The sequence below is a fragment of the Protopterus annectens genome, chromosome 1.part2, assembly GCF_019279795.1.
Source record: "Protopterus annectens isolate FY-2018-M chromosome 1.part2, PAN1.0, whole genome shotgun sequence".
NCBI classification, from domain to species: domain Eukaryota; kingdom Metazoa; phylum Chordata; order Ceratodontiformes; family Protopteridae; genus Protopterus; species Protopterus annectens.
This window is the reverse complement of record NC_056727.1, coordinates 700,475,656-700,500,482: the sequence shown is the minus strand read 5'-3', so window position 1 is coordinate 700,500,482 and position 24,827 is coordinate 700,475,656. Positions and strand designations below refer to the sequence as shown.

Here is a 24,827-nt window from a genome sequence, read left to right as displayed (position 1 = left end):
AGCTCACAGTACCCCCTTTGAACTTGCAGCATCAGCAGAGTTAAAATTCCTCTCTTGGAAAGCAGCCTTGCTTCTGGCCATCACTTCAGCTAGTAGAGTGTCTGAGCTACAAGCACTCATGGCTGTGGAACCCTTCATAATTTTTCATGCTGACAGGGTCTCCCTCAGGACTAACCCAACTTTCATGCCTGTAATGGTGTCCAGTGTGGCTCTCAACCAATCTGTTCATTTGCCCACCTTTTTCCCTAAACCTCAAAATAAGGGGGAAAGGATCCTGCACTGTTTGGATGTGCACAGATAGCTCAGATTCTACCTGGATAGGTCTACGCCCTTTAGGAAAACTGACCAGTTACTAGTCAGCTTTGCAGAAGGGGTAGAAGGAAAGGCCATTTCAAAACAAACAATTTCCAAATGGATAGCACACTGCATCCATTTCTGTTGTAAACACCACAGAAAACCATCCCAAAGGGGGTCAGAACACATTCTACTAGGGCATCTTCCACCTCTGCAACTTTTCTCAGGGGTTCCTACCAGGGACATCCTGGAGGCTGCAACTTGGAGTTCTGTTCATACCTTCATCAAGCATTACCACCTGCCTATCTTTTCCCAATCCAGGGCAGGCTTTGCAGCCCCAGTCCTGCAGGGTATACTAGCCAGCCCAGGCTCCTCTTGATTGCCTCCACCCATTACTTCAGCTTTGGGAATCAACCCAAGTGTGATGACTGCAACAGTGAAACATGAAGAACATAGTACAGTTGTGTACACTTACCATAAATGTAGATGTTAGAGTGTATTCACTGGTGCAGTCCTGGTTTCCCACCCTCCATCCCCCTGGTCTTTGTCTCTCTCTCTCTCTCTCTCTCTCTCTCTCCTTCCTGCATTTGGTATTTGCTTTCTACTGTTGGTGTTATTCCACCATAATCTAGCTCCCTATTTGGGGGCTCCTGACATTTGGTGAAAGAAAAACTGATGTAATGGCATCGGCTGCCTAACTTTTTACCACTGATGTCAGTCCTGGAGTGACGCAGAAATACTAAGCCTCTGGTATTCGGACCGACTGAGGGCTACCCCTGGCAGGATAACCCAAGTGTGATGACTGCAGCAGTGAATACACTCGAACATCTACATTTATGGTAAGTGTAGATAACTGTACTTTTTGGACTCTCCAATTTCCTCCATTCTTCATTTAGACATGCTGTGTTTATAAACATGTATAGATATTACTTCTGCTTTCACTTGGAAACAAGATCTGTGTATTTTACCCAATGCATCATGGGATTGGGGTTAAGCTCGAGCCAATGGAAGCTCTCGAGCTTTTGTATTAGGCTGAGTTGGAACCAATACTCTGTTCTGAACCCAACCAGCAAGAATATAGGCGAGATGGACAACAAACATGGAACGTTATGGTGAGTACATAACTTCTAATTATCACCTCTTTCTTCCCCATACCTTCAACATTTGCTGTCTACCTGAGGAAAAATTCTTTGAAGTCTGCTTGGGTTATACAAATACCTATGTAAATAATTTTAAGCAAAAATCCGAAACTTTCTGGACTTTGTTGTATACTTGGGAGACATACACATGTTCTCTCACTGTTCTGTTTTAAATAGCTTTACCAGTCTATCTTCCAATCTTTTCTAACCTAATCTGATTGATTTGTATAGTCACAGTGCAATATTTTATCTTCCCTAATATTTATCCCTTTTTAACATTCGCTTCTGTTCTAGAGTCATCTAAAAACTCTACCAGAGCAGGTCTTTCACTTAAGATGGTCTCTATCCCTTTCTCTTTGACTGTACTCTGATACCAGTCCCTGGTAGGGAATACAGTCTTTAGCCTTAAGTCTTAATGTCTTCTTGGCGTCATCCCACTCTAGTACCCTTCCCTCTCTAATTATTTGCTCCGAATACCTTGATTCCTTTGCCAGTTTTCTGTTGTAAATTCTAGACTGTCTTGCCTGTTTTCTGCACCCCCATTTTCATTCATCCCTGGTGGCAAAATCTTCTTTCAGCATTCTTGCGTTTGGCTTAGTCCTTGGAATACCTTCTGCTACTTTGAGTTTAACATTCAGTATGGTTGTTATTCTCCTTAAGCATCTGAATCCAAAATCCCACTCTTTATTTATTTCATCAATCCCCACTTTTATCATCATCATCCCTTTCCATTTTGAATTATAATCTTCTGCTTCTGTTATTTATATGCACCTTAACTATGTAGCTGTAAAATATCCTTTCAAATCAGATAATCCTAAATGACCTTGTTCTGTTTGAAGGAGATTAACTAATCCTATTTAACTGTTGCCCTCTTGCCCTCTTCCCCTCCCAGATAAATTCCTTCAACTCTTTATCATCCAGAACTTCTCCTCTGGTTGATAAAAATATACCTGACCCATATGTAAAACTAAAGAGGATAAAAACATTTTCACTGCATGTTCATCGTGTTTCACTGTTGCAGTCATTACAATTGGGTTATCCTGCTGGCAGGCTACCCACAGTCGGCCTGAATTCCAAAGTCTTGGTCTGGCGTCGGTTACTGTTGCTTCCTCCCTGATGTCAGTGCACCAGGGGTATAAAAGATGCAGCTGACGCCATTTTCTTCAGTCTTTCTTGCCGCGCGGTGCCCGAAGCAAAAGCTGTTCACAAGTGCCGGTCGGCCGACTCCTGAGATTTTCATTTTCGAATTTCAGATCCGAAGTCTTCATTTAAAGCTAAGTACCCCGTTGGGGAAACTTTTTTCTTGCTCCAGACCAACGTCAGAAAAAGTTAATAATTGTATTTCTTGTGGGAAGCAAGTAACTCATAAGGATTTCCATTCTTATTGCATTCCTTGCCTAGGCCCTCATCACAACATTGCTAATTGTCGGTTTTGTGCTAGATTTAACCAACGCACTATTAAGCTTCGGTACGATTTTGCATTTCACTACTTTGGCAGAAGATTTAATTATACAATGTCATCTGATAGCCATCTGACTACCGCAATTCACAAGAAACGCAAGGAAAAAGAAAAGGACAGGCATCCTAGGTCCAAAACAGACGACAAGGTTTCTTGTAAGCCAGTCGCCGGTCCTCAGTGAGGCGCTTTCACAGCCCCTGACGCCTGCTACCTCAGAGCCGTAGGCCACTACCAACTAGGCCGCAGGAAACTCAAGGTATTGGAACCTTGGACACTATTTCCTCAGATGGGCCCAGAGCCGCTGAGCAGGCATCGGCTTCTGAGGGTGTTTTCAGGCCTACACAGTTATATGTGTAAACGACTTCAGCTTCAAAGGCCAAGACTAAAGCACCTCTAAAGACAAAGAAACAAGTACAACAGCCCCATGGACAGCCCTCCATGCCTAAAAAACAGATGCTTAAAATGGCCGAAGACCTAATTACTTTGATCATGGGCTCCCATCCCCCTCCTGATAAGAGGCCTAGGCAAGAGACAGAATATGAATCTTCAGATCAGGTTTCCATTTCTTCTGATTGCTCTTCTGAAAGGAATACGCTCTTCCTCCCTATGAGGATTCTGATGCTGAAGAATGTATCCCTTCAGCCTCTCCTCCTGAGGATTATTCTTTTGTGGAAACCCTGCATACCATGAGGGAGCATTTCCACTGGGAGAGCCAAGATTATTCAGAATCTAAGGCTCAGAGACTTCCTTTTACTACCTCAGCACAGGCCCCTTGCTATTCCACCTGTGTTAGACATTGTAGATGTATTTTCAGAGTCCAGTCTGACTCCTGACTCTTTACCTCCAGCTCCTGTTAAGCTAGACAGATACTACAGGGTTCCTGATTCACATAAATTTATTTTTAAAAACCCTGCTGCTGACCCAGAAACTATCTCTCAGGGTCCCAGAGGGGTCAAGGCTTCCACTGCAAAAAACCTTACCCCCCTCTGACAGGGATTCAAGGGCACTGGACAGATGGGGGAAAAAGATTTACACTTCTGCTACCTTGGCTATAAGGGCTTTAAATTGTCTTTCATATGCTTAAATATCAGCAATGTATTATGTCACTGCTTAAACAGAAAATGTTGACAAATTCTAAATGTGTAGAAAAAGAAATGCAGGATTTATTGTATGCAGCTGAACAAGTGGGAAAGCATACTTTGCAATGTGGTTTTGATTCTCTGGAGGCCTCCTGCAGGGCCGCTGTTACGCGTTCTGTCATTAGGATGCATGCTTGGTTAAAGGAACAGAATCTGCCTGATCATGTTAAAGCAAAATTATTAGATGCTCCATTACAGCATGATATCTTGTTTGGTGTTAAAGCAGAAGAGGTGTTGAAGAAAATGGAGGACAAAGCTAAATCTATGCAAACAGTCGAGGATTTCTTACAGGTACAGCCGCCCAGATTTAGCAGGAACTGGCCTACAAAGAATTGGTCCTTTCCAGTGTCAGACAGGCCACAAAGAGGCAGATACAGACACCCTAGAGGCAGATCCCAGCCCCAGGGCTCATACAGGGGGCTCATACTGCTGATTGAGAGCCCAGTGTCCAAGGGTATTAGTTCTGGTTTAGGCACTTGGGCTTCAGGCCAGTTATTTTACATTAAGAAGGTTTGTGGTCTGCACTCTTGTGTGAGAAGAGGCTGGACTCTGCCCTTCTGAGCTGGGAATTTCTGGTTAAAGGTTTATAGTGCCTGAATATTTGAACTGTATCTTACTGAAATTGGTACACCTTGTTTGCTCTAGCATAGACTAGATCCAGGCCTGCTGAATCTAGCTTTGTTTATATGCTTGTTGTTTGTTTGCTTGTCATTTCCCTGGAAGCTAATTCCACCTAATACGTGGCTTCTCAGCGCTTCTGTGGATCACTAGTGATATCTGCATTACTTACTGTACTAGTTCCTTGTTTCACGTGAAAGAAAGTTACTGTTTGTCGTTTTTGCATTTAGTTACTTGTAACACATTGCACTCAAGTTACCTGGCACTTGCTCACTAAAGCAATTATATAAGTCAGCACTAAAAATTAAAAGCACTACATCCTCACTCCCCACTGGCCCTTGTTTTCAATTATTAAGGAATTCCCAATATTATTCTAGCATGTCCAAAGGTCAGTTGTCAATCTCCTCTCCGGTCCAGCTGGTGAATCTGGGAATCTTGAGGCAATGTTATAACTGCCTCATGTACACAGACAACCCTCTCCTCCTCCCACATAACACAAATACTTGAGAGATGCAGCTATTTAGCCAAACTGGAGGCTGAGCTCTCTCAACTCAGGACTGGCAAGACCAGACAGGAGGAGAAGGCAACTACACACACCACAAAACCAGCCTCACATAATGCTACCACACCACTGAATCAAACACATAAACACACAAAGACATACTCGGAGGCTCTGAGTAAAAATTTACCTAAACAGCAGAGGCCTCCAAAGCAGACACCCAAACAACTGCTACCTCAAGACACCCCACAAGCAACACATAAACCACAAAAGCAGTGTGCAAAGCAGTCACAGCCCATAAGGCCAAATACAACACCAAACATACTTGTCATAGGTGACTCCATAGTCAGACACACTGACGTCCCACTCACCAGGCTAAACAAGGAGAGGGTCACAGTAAGCTGCCTATCGGGCACTAGAATCCGCCACATAACACAAGCACTCGGGTCACTCCACGGCAAGTACAAATATGACAGTCATTGTCCATGCTGGTGTGAACGACCTGAGATGTACCTCCCTGGACTACATGAAAAGAGACATAGAGGAGCTCTCTGATTATGTAGCCCAAGCAGGTATGACCCTGACCCTGAGCAGTATCCTTCCTTCACCAAGAATGATGCCACAATATAGAGACGATGATCAGCTTTAACAATTGGCTTAATGTCTGGTGTCATTCAAAGGGCATCCAGTGTCTGTCTGCCTGGGATGACATGCTTGACAAGCCACGCTGCTTCGCAAGGGACGGCTTGCACCTGTCACCCCTGGGATTCCGGATATTGGTTAAGGCTCTTGCCACCCCCATAGTGCCTTTTTTAGGCAAGGCTCAAATTCTAAACCTACCACCCTAGAAAACAAAAATGGGAAGAAACTAAGGGTAATGCTGCTCAATGCCAGAAGTCTAAATCACAAAATGCACTCACTCAAGGCCCTTCTCAATATGGAGAACATCGATGTCTGTGCTGTAACTGAAACCTGGTTTAAGGCTCCTGAGAGCACCCCGGCACTATTAGGTTTTACCTCATATCATGCGTTCCGGCCCCAAAACCCGGACCACACCACAAAAGGAGGGGGTGTATCCATATTCATAAAGGATACCCACACCTCCAGGTTGGTGGCAACGCACGAAGCTTCGGAAACCATCCAGGTGCAACTAAAAATAGGCAAAACTGCTCTACAAATTGTAGCATGCTACAGGCCACCCTCTCAAACTCAGGAACCCCACACAGCCTTCCTGAAGACACTGGAGGGTATAAATGTATCTCCAAACACCATCATATTGGGTGACTTCAACTACCCGAATATAGAATGGGAACATTACTCAAGCCCTAACTTTCTAGCCCAATGGTTCCTGGAGTTCATAAATTCAAATGCCATGGAACAGCTGGTCACTGTTCCCACGAGAGGAGAAAATATACTAGATCTCATTATCACAAACATGGGGACAAAATGCTCCATACCGAAAGTATATCCCTCATTGGTGAGATCTGATCATAAACTAATCTCACTGGAAATCCACATCCCGCCCCCACCCCAAACAAAAAAGACCACAGTGAAGAACTTCTCTAAAGCAAACTTCACACTACTCAAGACTGGTGTGGTATCCTTCAAGGCCCCTGAGCCAGTGGAAACCACAACCCAAGCTGTGGAAGCCCTTACAAATGCCTTCTATGAACACCTCCAGGACTGCATGGATCAGGCAATCCCAAATAAAACCAAGACTCTTTCCACAAAGGGCAAACATCCAGTTTGGTGGACCCCAGCCATTAACAAACTTTACAATAAGAGGAGAAAGCTATTACATGATAGAACAAAATCCATAAAAGGGAAGTCACCCCTGATCATTATTAGTAAAAAAAATACGAGCACTCATAAAATCAACTAAGGCCAATTTTGAGAGAAAAATTGCCATGGATTCAAAGGACAATCATAAGGCCTTTTTTGTTAGGAACCTGGGTGGAAACTCCCAGATATGCTCAGAATTAGTCCAAAATGATACAAAAATCCCTGAACCCACAGACATTGCCAACATACTGGCAGACAGGTTCAGTGCAAACTTCACCCCCCCTCTCCCCCCCTAAAGCAGAGATAACTATCCCAGCCGAGTGTAGCCTCCCGGACATCTCAAATCTGCAGGTGAAAGCTCCGCTCTCTAAAGCTAAAAACACAGCATCAATGGGACCGGATGGTGTCCCCGGCTGTGTGCTACACGAGCTAAATGAGGAATTAAACCCGCACATAAGGCAGCTGTTTAATCTCAGCCTTACCACAGGATACGTGCCCAAGGAGTGGCGTACGGCAACTGTGGTCCCACTCCACAAAGGCGGTGCCTCTACGGACCCTGGTAATTACCGCCCCATATGCTTAACAAGTCTAGTCTGCAAATCTATGGAGAGGATCATAATGGAGCTCATAAACAAAGATATAGGGGACTTGCAGACATTGGATCCGACCCAGTTTGGCTTCGTCAAGGGCAGATCATGCCTTTTGAACTTGGTCGACTTCTTTGAAACAGTCACCAAGGCCATTGATGAGGGAAAGGCAGTCCATACAGCCTGCCTTGACCTTGCAAAGGCTTTCGACACAATACCCCACTCGGGTATTGTAGAAAAACTTACCAGCTTAAATGTAAACCCATATGTCACAAGATGGGTTGCAAACTGGCTTAAGGACAGAACCCACAGGGTTAGAGTTGCTGGCGCTATGTCAGACTCCAAGCTGGTCACAAGTGGTGTCCCACAGGGCTCGGTCCTTGGCCCCTATTGTTCGGCATCTACTTCTCAGAAGTACAGGCCAGCATGGGAGGACTTTGGCTGACAAAGTTTGCAGGCGACTGCAAACTGGGCGCCATAGTGGAAAGTGCATCGGACACGGATATCCTTCAGAAGGGACTCATGGAAACAGATAGCTGGTGCCAGAGCCATGGCCTGAAGTTAAACGCCAAAAATGTATAGTCATACCCTTCGGGAAAAAGAAGGTAACCCCAAGCTACCATATAGGTGGCAATCCACTAAGCACAGAAGAGGTTATCAGGGACCTGGGGACCCAGGTTGACAGTGGCCTTTCTTTTGACACTCACGTTGCTAAAGTGGTTAGAAAGACCTTCTACATTGCCCACCTGATCATGAAGGGATTCACATCCAGATCTAGTGAGGTCATTGTTCCCCTGTACTCTTCACTTATCAGACCAATGATCGAGTACAATGCCCTATTCGGGATGTATCTCACCCAACATCTGCAGCAATTGGAGAGACCCCAAAAGTTCCTCACCAAAAGGATAAAGGGACTCCAAAATCTGTCATATGCTGCCAGATTGAAGAAACTTCAGCTCTATTCAGTCGCATACCGTCTGCTCAGAGGTGACGTGCCTGACATACAAGGCCATGTCCACCCTGGAATTAATTGACATGCTCCACCTCAAAAAATCCAAATCCACCAAAACCACTAGAGCAAGCGACTTAAACCTTAGCACGGATATAAATAGGATGTGCTGGAGGGATAGATTTATCACTCAGAGACTCCCTATGCTGTGGAATAAAATCCCGGTCCATGTGAGGCAGAGCACCTCGCTGGCTCTGTTCAAGAGAAATCTTGACCTGTGGATGGGAGATCGTAGGTTTACCCCGGGAATCATCTCTGTGTCACTGCTGGATAGAGGCACAACAAACTAATGGGCACAGTATTTTTTCATATAAGGGGTGGCGTAAGCCACAAAAATTTGGGCTAGGCTTATAAATGCCTTAGGGCCGATAGCCTAGTATAAACCTATGAACCTACAGGTCTAAACAATGGGGTGCTTCTACCTCCAAAAGCGGAGAAGATAAATCACAGCCATACAGGAAACAGTCCCAATGACTTCCCTCTGCCAGCACCAAGCACTTATCTTCTGGCAGCTCCTTTAGGGGGAAAACTAGCACTTTTTTCACAAAATTGGCACATGATCACCCAGGACAAATGGGTCTTGGATATAGTGTCACAAGGCTACAGGTTCCACTTTCACACCCTGCCAAGGGCAAATGGTATGCCAGACCTGCCAAAAACATTAATGGGCAGAGGCACAAAAGCAAGTTTCATCCCTCATGGACATGAGGGCCATTCAGCAAGTACCACAGCAAGAGCAGGGACAAGGATTTTACTCAAGACTTTTCTTGGTGCCCAGAAAGGCCAAAGCCTGGAGACCAATCCTGGACCTTTCTATTCTAAACACATTTCTGGATATTCCAAAATTCAAAATGTTGACTCTGCAGCAGCTTCTGCCCATGCTGGGCAAGAAGGCTTGGCTTGTGACTTTAGATCTAAAAGAGGCATACCTGCATGTTCCAATCAGACAACCATGCAGAAAATACCTCAGATTTATAACTGGCTCAATGCACTACCAATTCTCTGCACTGCCCTTTGGCTTATCACAAAATGCCTGGCACCAGTAAATGCATTCTGTAGACAAAGAGGAATACAGATATATCCTTACTTGGACGACTGTCTAATTCAAGCAGAGAACAAGCACATTCTTCTACAGCATGTGGCGTTTGTAAAAAGATTACTAACATGCCTAGGGTACACAGTAAACGAAAAGAAATCAAAACTAGTACCCTCACAAGAGATAATATTCCTGGGTGCAATCTTAAATACAACTGCCAAGATGGCTTATCTCACGCTAGACAAACAAAGGCAACTGATTACTTATTTCAAAATGTTGGCAAAAAAGTCCCAGTTATCTGAAAGAAAAATTCTGCAGGCTTTGGGCTTCATGGCATCCTGCATTCTGCTAATTCCATATGCAAGACTGCATATGAGGAAACTACAATGGTATCTAAAAAGTGTTTGGACTCAACATTGCCACAGCCTGGAAACAATAATTACCCTCATTCCCTCCCTGCAACAGGAGTTTCGATGGTGGGCAAACGCCTGTCACCACAACAAGGGACAGCCATTCACTTTACCCACAGCCAGGCAGAAATTAACAACAGATGCATCAGATTATGCCTGGGGGGCCCACATGGCAGGAAGATGTATTCAGGGCTCATGGTCCGTAAGCCAAATGCATCTTCATATCAATCAAAAAGAGATGCTAGCTTTTCAGAATGCCCTGACAGCCTTCAAGGATCTACTTCATCCAGGACAACTACTGATAGACGGACAATACTAAAGTCATGTGGTACATAAGCAGGGAGGCACACATTCCCACCCTCTTTGCAGTCTAGACATGACTTTGTGGGACACAGCATTGTCTTACCAAGTACATCTGCAAGCACAATTCCTGCCTGGAAAGATAAATACTCTGGCAGAAGAACTAAGCAGAAACCTCATGGATCCCCACGAGTGGAAATTGAATCCACAAGTCTTCAGCATGACAACAAGGAACTGGGGATGCCCGGACATAGATCTAGTTGCCTCCCTTCACAACTGCCAACTACAGAGATTCTGCACAAGGACTTATCACAAGCAAGCATGGAATGTGGTAGCTCTGTCTTTCAGCTGGAAAAACTTAATATATTCCTTTCCTCCACTGCCTCTCCTTCCCATGGTGCTCCTAAAGGTCAGACAAGAGAAGCCAAAAATGATACTGTTTGCCCCAGAATGGCCCTGCCAGCACTGGTACCCAATCCTAAGGAACTTGTCTCAATGTCCAGCCTGGACATTACCTCAAATTCCTCACTTGACACAACAAAACAATCATATCCTGCACAGCCAGCTCAGGACCTTAAATTTGGCAACATGGCGGATAATGTAGCCATTCCAAACATCTCTCTCTCCAAAGTGGTGATGGATGTTATTTTGGAGGCCAGGAGGCCTAGCACCAGAAAATCTTATGCAGAAAAATGGAAGAGATTCTGTGCTTGGAACCAGGCACAAGGAATTGACACGATTGTACCAAATATTCCTCAGATTTTGCAATACTTAACTGAGATGCTGGACAAAGGCCTATCCTTTTCATCAGTTAAGATTCATGCCTCTGCCATTTCAGCTCATTACAGTACAGAACCACCTATTTTTTCTCATCCATTACTAAGGCAGTAACTCAGAGGAGCCAAAAACATAAGACATCCAAGGAGAGCACCAGTACCTGCATGGTGCCTCAGTTATGTCTTGGAAAAACTCTGCCTCCTTTTGAGCCAGCCGCTACAGCTGATATAAAATTCTTATCCTGGAAAACAGCTCTGCTCCTAGCAATAACCTCTGTAAGACGAGTCTCAGAGCTACAGGCACTCACGGCTGTGGAATCCTATATCATTTTCCATCCAGACAGGGTTTCTCTGAGGACAAACACAACATTTATGCCTAAGGTAGTGTCCAGTGTGGCCCTTAACCAAACTATTCATTTGCCTACCTTTAATCCAAACCCACAGAATAAGGGTGAGAGACTTCTGCATTCTTTGGACATACACAGACAGCTGTGCTTCTACTTGGACAGAACCAAAGCTTTCAGAAAGACTGAGCAACTACTAGTGGCATATGCTGCAGGATCACAACGAAAGGCTATCTCAAAGCAGACTATATCAAAGTGGATAGGCCACTGCATTCGTTTCTGCTATTCACAACATGGCAAATCGGTGCCTAAGGGCATTAGGCCACATTCAACCAGAGCAGCAGCCACTTCAGCAGCCTTCCTCAGAGGAGTACCAACCAAAGACATTTTAGAGGCTGCAACTTGGGAGTTCCGTGCACACTTTTGCAAAGCACTCTCACTTACCTCTCTACTCCAAATCCAGGGCAGGCTTTGCCACTGCAGTTCTGCAGGGCCTCATAGCCTCTCCTAATCCTATTTAGCCCCAGCCTCCCAACCTTAGCTTTGGGACTCAACCGAATTGTAATGACTGCAACAGTGAAACACGATGAACATAGTACAGTTGTGTACCTACCATAAATGTAGATGTTTGAGTGTATTCACTGTTGCAGTCCAGGTTACCCACCCACCATCCCCCTTTCCTTTTGCTGGGACTTATCTGTACTTCTATATTCTATACAACCTATGTGGTGTATTTGCTTGTAGATAAAGGAAAAGTTTACTTAAGTGCATGCATGCTTATTGACATAATTTTAGCCTACCCTTTTGGGGGCACCTGACATCTGGGGTAAGAAAAACTGAAGAAAATGGCATCGGCTGCATCTTCTATACCCCTGGCGCACTGACGTCAGGGAGGAGGTGACAGCAACCGACGCCGGACCAAGACTTTGGAATTCAGGCCGACTGCGGGTAGCCTGCCAGCAGGATAACCCAATTGTAATGACTGCAACAGTGAATACACTCAAACATCTACATTTATGATAGGTACACAACTGTACTTTCTCCTGGCTGACGTGATGGCCACCAGGAAAAGGGTCTTCCAAGATAAGAATTTAATATTTCGGTTGGATGCTGGTTTAAAGGGTTGATGGGTTAAACTTTGCAAAGCTAATGTTAAATTCCAACGTTCGATGGGTTCTTTAAAGGGTGGTTTCAAATGCAAAACTCCTTTCAAGAAGGTTTTACAAAGGCGATAAGACATTAAGGAGATTTCATCAAAACCATTATGAAAATTGGAAATAGCAGTTAAGTGAACCCTAATACTAGAAGCTGAGGTACCTGATTGGAAATTAGTTGATAAATATTTTAAAACCTTATCAGTTGGGGCGTTTTTTCTGTAAGAGACCAAAGCACAAATCTGTTCCATTTACTCAGATAAAGTTTTCTGGTGCATGGTTTATGGGAAGCCAGAAGAATCTTCTGAACTGGGGAAGATAGATTTTTCTGCCTGACAATTACTGGAAGTGGAGGTACTAAGCAGTCAGTTTGAGACTGTGTAAGTTGGGACAGACCGTCCCCTGCAGATGAGACAACAGGTCAGGGGTTGGGTCCAGAGTCCATGGACGGTGTACCAGGTGAGGTCAGAGAAAGGGGAACTTGACATGCCGGGGGCCAGTAAGGCACAATGAAGATCACTTTGCTTCTCATCCGTTGAGCCTTCTTAAAAAACTGGGGGATCGGGGGAGAGGCGTAAAGTAGTCCCGGGGGGCCAGTTGTGTAGGAGAGCATCTCTCGTGGACTCCACCTGATGGGGGAGGGACAGGGCAAAGTAGCTGCTGCATATGTGGTTTATGGGAGATGCAAATAGGTCGCAACAAGGCTGACCCCAGCGATGGAAAGTTTTCATTGCTACATTGGGATTGAGAGATCACTCGTGAGGCAGGAGACTGACTCTGCTCAGTTTGTCCGCAGTCATGTTGGAGTTCCGCAGAATGTGCCTTGCTATCAGAAAGCAGTTGGATGCTATCGCCCATTGCCACACTCTTAGGGCTTCCTGACATAAAGGGTAGGATCTGATTCCACCTTGTTTGTTGATGTACCAGACTGCTGACATGTTGTCTGATTAGATAGCAATTGTCCCTGAAGGGAGGATCAGTTGAGATGCCTGCAATACTAGAAGCACGACCCTTAGTTCCAGGACATTGATATGCAAATTGGCCTCTGAGGGAGACCAAGTGCCTTGGATTGTCTTTTCCTGAAAATGCCCCCCTCCCCCCAATCAGGGATGCATCCGTGGTCACTATGGCCTTGGGCTCTGCGGGGGTGAAAAGTCGACTCCATAATTCCTGTTCTGACTTCATTCACCACATTAGATCCTGATTGCATCGGTTGATTATCCGTATTAGGGAAGACATTGGGTGTGTCAACACACACCACTGTGATTCCAGAAGCCAATGGAGCAATCTCATGTGGTACCTTGCTAATGGAACCAGAGTGATTGTTGCAACGATTGACCCAAGGAGTTGCAAGACTAAGTGAGCTGGGACTTTGTCTTGAGAGAGTATCACTTGAAGCTGTTATCTTAACATTTGCAGCCTGTGAAGAGGTAGAGCAGCCATACCGGAGTTTGTGTTGAACGTTGCTCAGATGAATTCTATCTCTTGAGTGGGAGACAGCTTTGACTTTTCCTTGTTTATTGAAATGCCAAAGTCATCTGCAAGGTCTAGGATGGAGTCCAAGGCATGAAGCAGTAGATGCCTGGTGGGAACGGTGAGGAGCCAGTCATCTAGGTAAGCAAACACGCGTGTTTTTATAGGGTATAGAAAGTTAGAGAGGAAAAAATATATAAAAAAATAAGCACTTGGCTTGAGAGCACAGCTGATGTGTTCTGAAACTCTACACGGCAAATGAGATCTAAGAGGAAGGGAAGAGAGGTCAACACAGTTGAAGTAGAGAAGATCAACAACACAGATGGAACGTTATAGTAAGAACATGACTTCTTTTTTTCATCTGTTATACATGTCATTTCTTATGAATGTGTATTTCCAACTTTTGTGTTACTTGCACACACTGTTTGGCAGGCTGATCTTTATACAGTTGTATCTTCATATCGCCATTTGAACATAATTCACATTTTTCAAGACTGTTTTAATGAAAACATTAAAACAACAACAAAACTGAATACATTTCCAGAACACTCCTATCCCATTCCAATAAGTTTGAGCAAGCACACAAAACTATGCACATCTTCAAAAACAAAGTTTAACCCTCCAGATAGGAACAGTTGACCCAAATTAACAGCTGCACCCATAGGCATTACCTAACCTAAAGTTAAGGTAATCCATGTTAGTGTAAGCTAGTCTGTGTTCCCACTTGCACTGACAGCTGTCTGTTCATTTTGTTATCTCTCTTCCCCTCCCTGATATGAAAAACAGATTGCATGTTTTCAAAAAACATTAACTTTTAGCTCTAAGAAAAAAATGGACTGAGTATCATTAAATAAAACTAAATTGTACACTGTTCTATTAAATGCATTACAGTATTAAGGTTGCTAGAGAGGTTTCTATCTCTTATCCACTTCCCATAATTTCCAGCTCTATTTTTCACAGAACTGCTTACCATTTATAACTTATTGTACCTTTAAATTTTGCATTTCCTTCAGCAAGGAATGTTCAGAACTCAAGATTAATTGCTTCCATCTACATGCAAATCACCTCCATGTAACAGCAGTCAGCAATGAGTCTTTATAAATTGACATCAGAACAGAATGTGCAGCTGTTTTCAGATGTAGACTTCTCGACTCCCACTGAATATTTTGTAATGTTAAAAAACAGCTAATGTCTTTGCAGATGTGCGAAACATGGCTTTTATCATTTTTTTCTTATTTTTCAAGCCTACTTGCTATAACAACACACTTTTTATAGCTCATGCCAAGGGCATTAATCTAGATAATCAGCCTTTTAAAAATAAGATAAAATATCTCAATTGTACATATAATAACAAGCACACTTTTATACCCCAACCCCATCCCAGCAGCCTAAAATTACAGCATTTTAACATTAACCTTACATTTGTCCAGCCTTTCGAAGCTTATATTTCTTACAACTGAAAGTGTTTGTTTGCTTTAATATCATAAATATGTACAACAACCACTGAAGAGACTTCCCCACATTTAAAATACCCCTCACTACACACTACCCCGACCTGCTTTAAAATATAAAACATGCAGTTTGCCATAAAATGTTGTATGCAGATACTAAGAACAAGTGTTGTTTTACTTATTTTTTCTCTCCTTTTAGTGTTCTTCTAAATATTAATGATGTAAAGTGGAGTATATGCTTTACAGTATACCCACAGGTTTAACAAAGTCATCAAAAGTCCACTCTTTCTCAGCCACTTGTCTTGCAAAGCCATACTTCACAAATGTGATTGATATTTTATAGTCCCCCATTTATTCACTAATTTCAGTGTTGCTGGTGTTCTTCCTTTTCAGCCACATCTCCTATCATCACATTCTAGTTCAAGTCTAATGTACTCCTGATTCTTCTAATCCATTCATGTGCTTTTTTCTATCTCTCAAGGATTTTCCTTTTGAACACTGGAAAAAGTTTTACTGGTGGAGTTTCTATTGGATTTATTCTCAGAAGAATGAGAAGCAGAGTTCCCTTCTGTTTACTAGCTCACTTTTTCTTGGTAAACTTTTGCGTTTCCGACTTAGCCTGTTCTACATCAGAAATGTCTTTGATCCTCCAGGAAAAAATATTCTGAAGGTAGCTGGATTCAGCATCTTGAAACTCACACTTGCCTCTCAACATTCCCTCATTGCTGAGATAAATTTGCTTCTCTTTGTCTGGTGTGCATTGAATTTTTAATAGATTTCCCTTCTGCCACATTTTTGTCAGGATCAACTCTTTCTGCTAGTATGATTGCATTGTTATTAATACAGGTCTCAGCTGCTTTTTCATGGCCAGGTTTTGACCATACACTGTGTGCCTTTTCAGTTAACAAATCCTACGGTGGAATACCAGTACAGTTTCTTATTTGCACCATCATAAAATTAAGATTATACCATGATCCCCCCAAAACGTGCACGCTGATTGGCCAGCGTGCCCGTTGTAAATCGAGTTATACTAATGGAAAAAGGTCCGGTCGCCCGGACTTTTTTCCATTAGTATAACTTCGATTTAACACTGTATCTCTATGTTAATTGGGTTTACCATAGCGACACAGCTTTAAAATAAGCAACGGAGATCTCCGTTGCTTATTTTAAAGCTGTCTCGCTATGTTAAACCCATTTAACATAGCGAGACAGTGTTTTAAAACGGAGAAAGCAAGATCTCTGTTGCTTTTTAGTGTCTCGCTATGTTAAATGAGTTTAACATGGCGAGACAGTTTAAAATAAGCAACGGAGATGTCCGTTGCTTATTTTAAAACTGTCTCGCTATGTTAAACTCATTTAACATAGCGAGACATAAAAGCAACGGAGATCTTGCTTTCTCCGTTTTGCTCAACTCTGATGTACTGCGCAGGCGCGCAGTACATCAGAACTGCCGCGGATGCCAGACATCTGCGGAAGGGCAGTAAACAGGCATTATACTATGCCATTATTTAAGAAAAGTAATAGTTTCTTTTCTTAAATAATGTCATGGTATAATAGCAATAACCCACGCCTGGATGTGGGTAATGCTAAATTTACCCACAGTTGGCTTTGTTTGGTCCCTCGGGCTTCGCCCTCGGGACCAAACCACGCCAACCGTGGGTAAATTTAGCATTACCCACACCCAGGCGTGGGTTATTGCTATAGTCTCTTCCTGCCATTTGTTTCTGGTACTGCAAAAAATGTCTGGTTTTGTCTGTGAGCTCTTGCTTCTAACTCTTAACATTTTTAGAAACCAATCTTGAAGTCTCATACTCAGCAGCATTTTCTTCATTTTAGGATCTGAATAGGTTTTTAAAGCTTCTTCTATTTTTTCAATTTTCTGTTATTTGAATTGATAAACTCCTTCAGTGTTTCATTTATTTTAATCACTTCTGACTATGTTTACTTTATTTTTTCCGCTGAATTACTGGAAGCCATCTCTTGTACCAAAGCTGAAGCTTGACCTTTTTGTTGAACAGCTGCAGGATTCTTCCCAGCCAGTGTTTTCCCTTTACCTTTTCTGGTTGATTTTCTTTTGGGTTCTCTAAATATCATCTTTACTGGCATCCAGGCAGTAACTGAATTTTACTCAGCTGACTTGTATCACTGGCTCTTATTTCTCAATGTGTTTTTCACTCTGGTAGAGCTGCAGTTCACCTGTTGATCAGTGTGCAGCTATCTTGTAAATACCCCATGTATACTAAGATTTAAAGCTGATTGGTGAGTACTGTTTAAGCAAATCAGAAATCATGATGGGTTTCATTTTCTTTTTCAGCAAATGATGAATCTGTGATACCCCGATCCCATGTGTAAAATGAGATAAAAGGGTTGTGGATGGATGGATAGATAATTCTGTGATGTATGAAACCTAAGTAAAACCTAATGTTGAATAAGGTATATTCATATATGATAGAAATCCAGTTTTCTCCTGCTGCTGTACACAATCCAGCCTAGAAATGACTTTATAAATTGTTACTTTTTTAGGGCAAAGTTGTGAATGATTCAATCCCGGTAGCGGCATGTTCTACATCTATACCTACAGAAAACAACATTCTTTCTTTGGTTATTTTTGCCAAGAGAAACAATTTGAAAATTAATGCTGTTGACTCTTTGTCTAATCTCCCAACTCCACAAAAGTAAGTTTTGATTTGAAAGAAGTGTTTGGTTAATTCACCTTCAATTTTTTATATGATCATAAAAACATAATTAATCCTTGCCTGTTACAACCTCTTAGATGTTGCTGTAAATGGATGCTTGGGCAACAAGTACTTTCTGAAGCTTATGGAACAACAATAGAAGAAGCAAGGCAGAATTCAGCAAAACTGGCTTATGATGTGTTGGTTAAAGAACGCAATACACAGATAAAAGAAAGTACTTCAATAGTAAGTCAACAAATTATTTAAGAATTTCTTCACACTGTAGGAGATGTGCAGGAAAAACATATATGCTGCTTCTTGGGTGGTTATTTTATATTTTATTAATTAGGATAAATAGGATGTATAGTAAACATTTTCTTCTGCCTTACATTTTGTATTAATTTTTTTGGTAGTGGTTAGTCTTCATAATTTGATATGTTGCTAACTTGAGATGGGAAGAGTTTCAGGGCAGTCTTTGTAGGACTTCTACTCCTGTCATATTAGATTGTTGATATTCATGTTCCTATCCAAGTAAAAGAGAAGTCAATTCTGATATATAATTTGGAGTTGAAATATCTTCTTTGGTGGCTGGCAGGTCAACAGAGTTTTTGTTTTAAAAACTCGTCTTTCCACCATCTAAATATTCAACCCAAACTTATCTATGTAGGATAGTTGAATATTCATCATTAGATCCCTTTTGCAGTAACCTAAGCTGTGTGAGTTCTGTCCTGCACAGGGTAAGATAAGATAATGTCACCTTCCATGCTCCCTAACAATTGAACAGCTCTAGGAGAATAGTATAAAGCCAGTGATTAGGGCGCTCAACATTCTCTGAACTTGCTTGCCGTCTAAGTTTGTTCTTCCCTGCGGGCTTTGAGTGATAGATGGGTCATCTAGCCCTTCTCCAAGGCTGGCAGATAAGTACTCCTTTGTGGAATACCTTCCACTTTATCAACTTTATGAAGAAATGTTTTTTCCATTTGAAGTTATTGCTAAGAACTTGTACTAGTTTTAGTGGTTGTCCCTAAGAAATTTGCCTTACAGTTTACATACTTGTCAGGGTTTCCTATGGGGAATTTTTTTTAGAAAGATATTGTGTGAGAGAAAAATATTTACTTTTCTGTCTAAAATTATAATTCATGGCTAGGGTTAGTGGTTCTGGAGGTTGTCATTACAAAATTTACCTCAAAGTTTACTGTTCTGTCAGGTTGTTAACACCAAATGTCCAAGGCTGTTCTACCTGCTTTCAGACTTTTTTTTTCGAGTAGAAATATGGACCAGACTTTTGGCTGTTCAGTTTTTATCTTCCCTGAGCTGCAAAAAGGAAGACTTGTATGGGACTCTTTGGTGTTCAGGCTGGTTTTCTTTTTGCCTCAGCCACTGAAAATGATTCTCCTATGACCTTTTTGGGAACTTTGAACCGCTCTTTGATTTGTCATGATTCCTCAGGTGTTGCTCTGCGAGAAGCTGCTAAGTACCAGGAGACAGGCATGTCCTCTGCGGTTGTTCAGCTGACCTGTTTGGGAAAGGGAAAACAACTCGTGATGGTATCGGAGGAGAGAGCAGATGTTCTTTCACAAAGCTCCTCTGAGGAGCTTGATTCCTGGGAAATGGACCATTCATCTGTGCGCTCTTTTTTAGTGGTGGGTTCCCCTAGAAAAAGAAAACAGGAAATCAGGTATTTTCCTTCACCTTTATTACCTTGGCCATGCAAAGATGATTTGTTTGGTTTTGATAAGGGTTTATTTTCAACCTTATGGTCTTTACATTTTGAGGCTTCCCTGAATTTGAAAAGGAAAATATTTTTCTTTCCCAGATTATGATTCTCTATCAGAAGGACATGAATTAGACTTGCTATGTTTCTCAAGTCCTTACTTCACAGGATGGGAATTCTAACTCTGAGGAACTTTTTTCCTCAGATTGCCCTCCTGAAAATTAACTTTTTATGGTAGTGTTGCCAGAAAGGAGGAGTTATTTCAGTGAGGGCAAAAAGAAATACCAGAATCACAGCAAATATGTCTAATTACATGTGGCTTTTCCTCAGCCTGCAGCTGTTTCACCTTTCTTTCCAACATTAGAGGATGCTTCTAAGAAATCTGGCAAATTATATAATGTTCCTCTGACCTTCTGATTTGATTCCTAGATTAATCCCTGCAGGGATTTCTGTGTCAAGACCATCTTAGCATTTAACCTATTCTTTCTGACCAAGATGAAAAAACATTTGATTTGAGAAGAAAGCTTATACTTCTACCTTAGCCTTCATAATAGTGAACTGTCAGGCTCACATGTCTTAAGTTTCTGCTGGCTTTTTTGATAGTACGAAGAAAGTTAATTGTTGACTTCCTATCTTCTGAGCTTAAGATGTTGTTAAAATCTTTTAAATCCTCTGTGTCCCAGGTAACCAAACATTCTAAAATGTTATTTTTTTTTAAACACCTTTATTAAATTATCAGTTAAGACATAAGCAGACATAAATTAATAAAAAAGAAGGCGAACCATATTAACATTTTTCATTTGCATGCATTATACATTACATTTCCTTTCTTTTTAACCATTGTTATTCACTCTAACAATATTTAACTTAGTTAAATTTCGCCTTCCTTTAAACCTTACTCTTTCTTCTGAACATTATTCTGCATGTGTTGTTCCACAAATTCCATTTATTTTTATACACCTTGCTCCATCCCTTTTTTACAGATCCCATCTCCTTTTTTTTTTCTTGACAACGTTCAGTATTTCAGTTACAGTGGATTTAGGTTTAGATTTTCATTTTCTAGTTATTGCTTTTTTGCAGCCAGTCACATTAAACTTGGTAAGGCCTTACTTTATCAAGGAAATTTAAATCCTATTTCCCAACTTAAAAGAATAATTTCCTTAGTAAGGGAATTGTTAAGACTCTGCCAAATCATTACATTCCCTGAAAAAAGAAACACGTTCCTGCTTACCTCTGTTTTCCCCATCATTTGCTGTCTACCTGAGAAAAACATTATCTGAAGTCTACTTTTGGTATAAACATACCTATGTTAACACTTCTGAGCAAAAGTCCTACACCTTCTGAACTTTATTGCTTACTTGGGAATCATACAGCTGTCCTTTCGTTGTTCTTTTGCAAATTCTTTCCAATCTCTCTTTCCAGCCTTTTCCAACCTCTTCTGGTTGATTCGTACAGCTGTCATACAGTGTTGCACATGTCCTACTAATTAATCCCATTTCAACAGCAACCTCTGCTCTAGACTTTACCAAAAAAAACTTTACCAGAGCCGGTCTTTCACCCAGCACCCCCCCCCCCCATCCCCTTCTGTTTGCCTGTACTCTATCAGTTTCTGGAAGGAAGGACTTCCTCCTGGTAGCAGGCTAAATATCTGCTTAGCCCCATGTCACTGTTTTACAGTTCTCAGTCTAGTTGTTTGCTCCCAATACATAGGCTGATTTCCTGGTTTTCTGCAGTAAATTATAGTTCTGTCTTGCCTATTTTCAGTACCTTTTCTTGTCATCCCTAGTGGCAACATCTACGTTTTACATTCCAATGTTGGCTTATTTGTTAGAATACTTTAGTATAATCTGTATGGTTACTGTTATTCTCCTTAAGAATCTGCTTCCACACTTGTACTATTTCCTTATTTCTTAAAGTTCACCTTTATGTCATTATACCTTTCCTTTTTGATTTTATAACATTCTGCTTATGTTACGTACATGAGCTTTAAACTCTGTAGATTTAAAATATCCATTCAAGTCTAGTAAAGTAATCCTAAACAACTTTGTTCTATGGGGAGGTTCAGTTTATCCCACTTTTGCCGTCTTCCTTTCCCAGATAGATTTTTTCAATTCTTAACTGTAGTCCACAACATTTCTTCTGATAGATAAAAATATGCCTGATCTGAACATAAAACTTAAGGGACTATAACATTTTCACTGCTTGTGTTTTACTCTCCATATTCCTAATTGACTTTTTGGTAGTATCTTCCCTCAGTCTTATCATGTACCCGTAAATATGGGTATTGCTAAACCGATTCATGTGTTGATACACAGCTTACCATTCTAGCCTAGGTTTTATCTTCATTCATTTTATAAAATACTTGAAACTATCTCGGAATGCTCCGTAACACCAAAATGTGATTTTTAGGAGCTTCAGTAACAAAATAGTAACATTTGCAAATAAAGTTAACTTTACTAATTATATCCCTGAACTTCTGAGTCCCTTATTGTCTTTTCCTGCGGCTGTAGATATAAAACAAATAGAGGGGAAAGAGGATACTCCTGCATTGTTCCTCTTTTCAGACAAAGCTTGTCAGAAAAGAACCCTTTCAGCTTAATTACTGCCTCTGACCCCTTATATATTCTCTTTTTTAACCCTGCTATTCTACTAGGGAATGCACATTATTCCACTGCCATCTTCATAAATTCCCAGCTTACTTTATCAAATGCTTTCTCTGAATCAAAACCTACCAACAGCAGTAGTACTTTTTTTACATTCTGCTTCCCTCTGGAATTATCATTGTTCTGTTCATGTTGTCAAATGTTTGCCTCCACTATACAAAACCACACTGTTCCATATTTACCTTTTTTGTAACACCTTTGCCATTGTAATAGCTTGTATGGACATAAACACTTTATAATCATGGTTTAAACTTTATATGGGTCTTTATGAAGCTGGGTCCAAAAGGTCTTTATCCTCTTTAGGTAATGCAGCAAGCACAGGTTTCTTCTTAGATGCTGACACTTCCTTTCCTTTTAAAACAATGTTAAGCAAACCCTCCCACATCTTTAGCACTTTCTTGCCTCTTAACGTCCGGATTTCCACAGGAATTCTGTGCGTTACTGAAGACTTCCTTTTGTATGTTTATCTCATTTCTTTCTCTCTTAACTACTAATTGTTGTGCATCATCATTTTCTATCCTTGGCGTAATTAACGTCTTTAGTAGATATTTCCATTTGTGCTTTTTTTTTTTTTTGTTTCCACATTCCACTGTATTATGCAAATTTTAATAACATTGATGGAATATATCTAATACCTTTCTAGTTTAAAAGTCCACGTTTGCACTTTTCCCACCTTTCCTGTAACTAGTCTAGTCCAGATACAGATTTGCTGTATCCAAGGACTGTATTTAAGCTTCTGAGCCCCCCAAGCCTTTCTGTGTTGGTGGGAAGCCTTCTAGCTTATCAGTGGGAGTGGTAAGCACCAAGTGGCCTATCTACCACAAGAGGAATGGTTTCTGGCCCAGAAATTGTAATTTATTGGCCGTTTGGGCAGTTTTTCCATCTCTTTCAACTTTCTGGTTTAAAACCTCTCATTTGCACTTGTTTCCTGCCTTTTCAGTAACTAGTCTAGTCCAGATAAAGATTTGCTGTATCCTGGAATGTTTGTAAGCTCTTCAAATTTTTCCCTTAGATCTGCTAGTTCTCTCCTTTCCTGCATTTTTACTTGCTTATTAGTCTAGCACTTTACCAGACTTCTTGTAGCAATTATGGTAGCACACAAAAGTGCTACCAGCACTAAACGTTCTACAAGGAAACAGCTCCAGTATTTATTAATGCCCACCCCTCCAGGCATGTCTAAATGTCAGTTCCTTGTGCTTTCTCCTATTAGTCTGGTGAACTTGGACATCTTGAGGCAATGTAGCAACTGCCTCATGTGCACTGAAAATTCTCTCCTCTTACCTCCCAACACTCAGACTTGCGAGAGATGCACTTATATATACAAATTGGAAGGCACGCAGTCTCCAGCCAAGACTAGAATAGCTGGTCAAGAGGAGAAGGTCAACACTTGCACCACACCACATGGAACACACAGCCCTCCAGAACACACACCAGCACTGCCTTCACATAAAAACACAAACCACACACCCACTTTCATGGAGGCTCTCAATAAAAATCTACCCAAACACCAGAGACTTCCAAGGCAGAAACACACACGACCACCATAGCACAACATTAATTATGAGACACACAACTCTCCTAAACCATGTGCCACTCAACCAAAGCCCCTAAGGCAGAACAGCATGCCCAACGCAGTAGTCATAGATGACTCAATAGTGAGGCACACTGATGTCTCACTCACTAGACTGAATAAGGAGAAAGTAACAGGTGCCAGAATCCACCACATAATGCGCGCACTCAGGTCCCTCAACAACAGGTATAAATATGACTCTGTCATTGTACATGGGGTGAATGACCTGAGATGTACCTCCCTGGACTACATGAAAAGGGACATAGAGGAGCTCTCGAATTATGTAGCCCAGGCAGTTATGACCCTAGCCCTGTGCAGCATCCTACCATCACTCAGAATGATACCACAGTACAAGCAGAAAATGATCGATTTCAACAATTGGTTAAGTTTCTGGTGTCATTCTAAGGGGCTCCAGTATCTGTCTGCCTGGGATGACATGATTGACAGACCTCGATGCTTTGCCAGAAATGGCCTGCATCTGTCACCCCTGGGCTTCCAGATACTGGCCAAGCCTCTTGCCACCCGTATGGTGCCTTTTTTAGGCGGTGTTCCAAAGATCAAATTACCACCGTAACAGCTACAAATAAATGAAATCAGAGGGTCATGCTGCTTAATGCTAGAAGTCTAAATCTCAAAATGCACTTGCTGGAAGCACTCCTTAAAATGGAGAACATCGACATTTGTGCCGTAACAGAGACCTGTTTCAAGGCAGCAGAAAGCTTCCCTGCACTGCCA

General features: G+C 41.8%; 1 protein-coding gene across 1 annotated transcript in view; it reads left to right on the top strand.

Annotated features, from left to right (window-relative positions):
- Positions 1 to 24,827, top strand: part of LOC122792405 — a 2,471,936-nt gene that overhangs the window by 1,396,692 nt on the left and 1,050,417 nt on the right. Inside the window, exons 15-16 of the mRNA XM_044060193.1 lie at positions 17,994 to 18,145; positions 18,244 to 18,391. Of these exons, the coding sequence (XP_043916128.1) occupies positions 17,994 to 18,145; positions 18,244 to 18,391 (300 nt within the window). The remainder of the gene's footprint in view (positions 1 to 17,993; positions 18,146 to 18,243; positions 18,392 to 24,827) is intronic.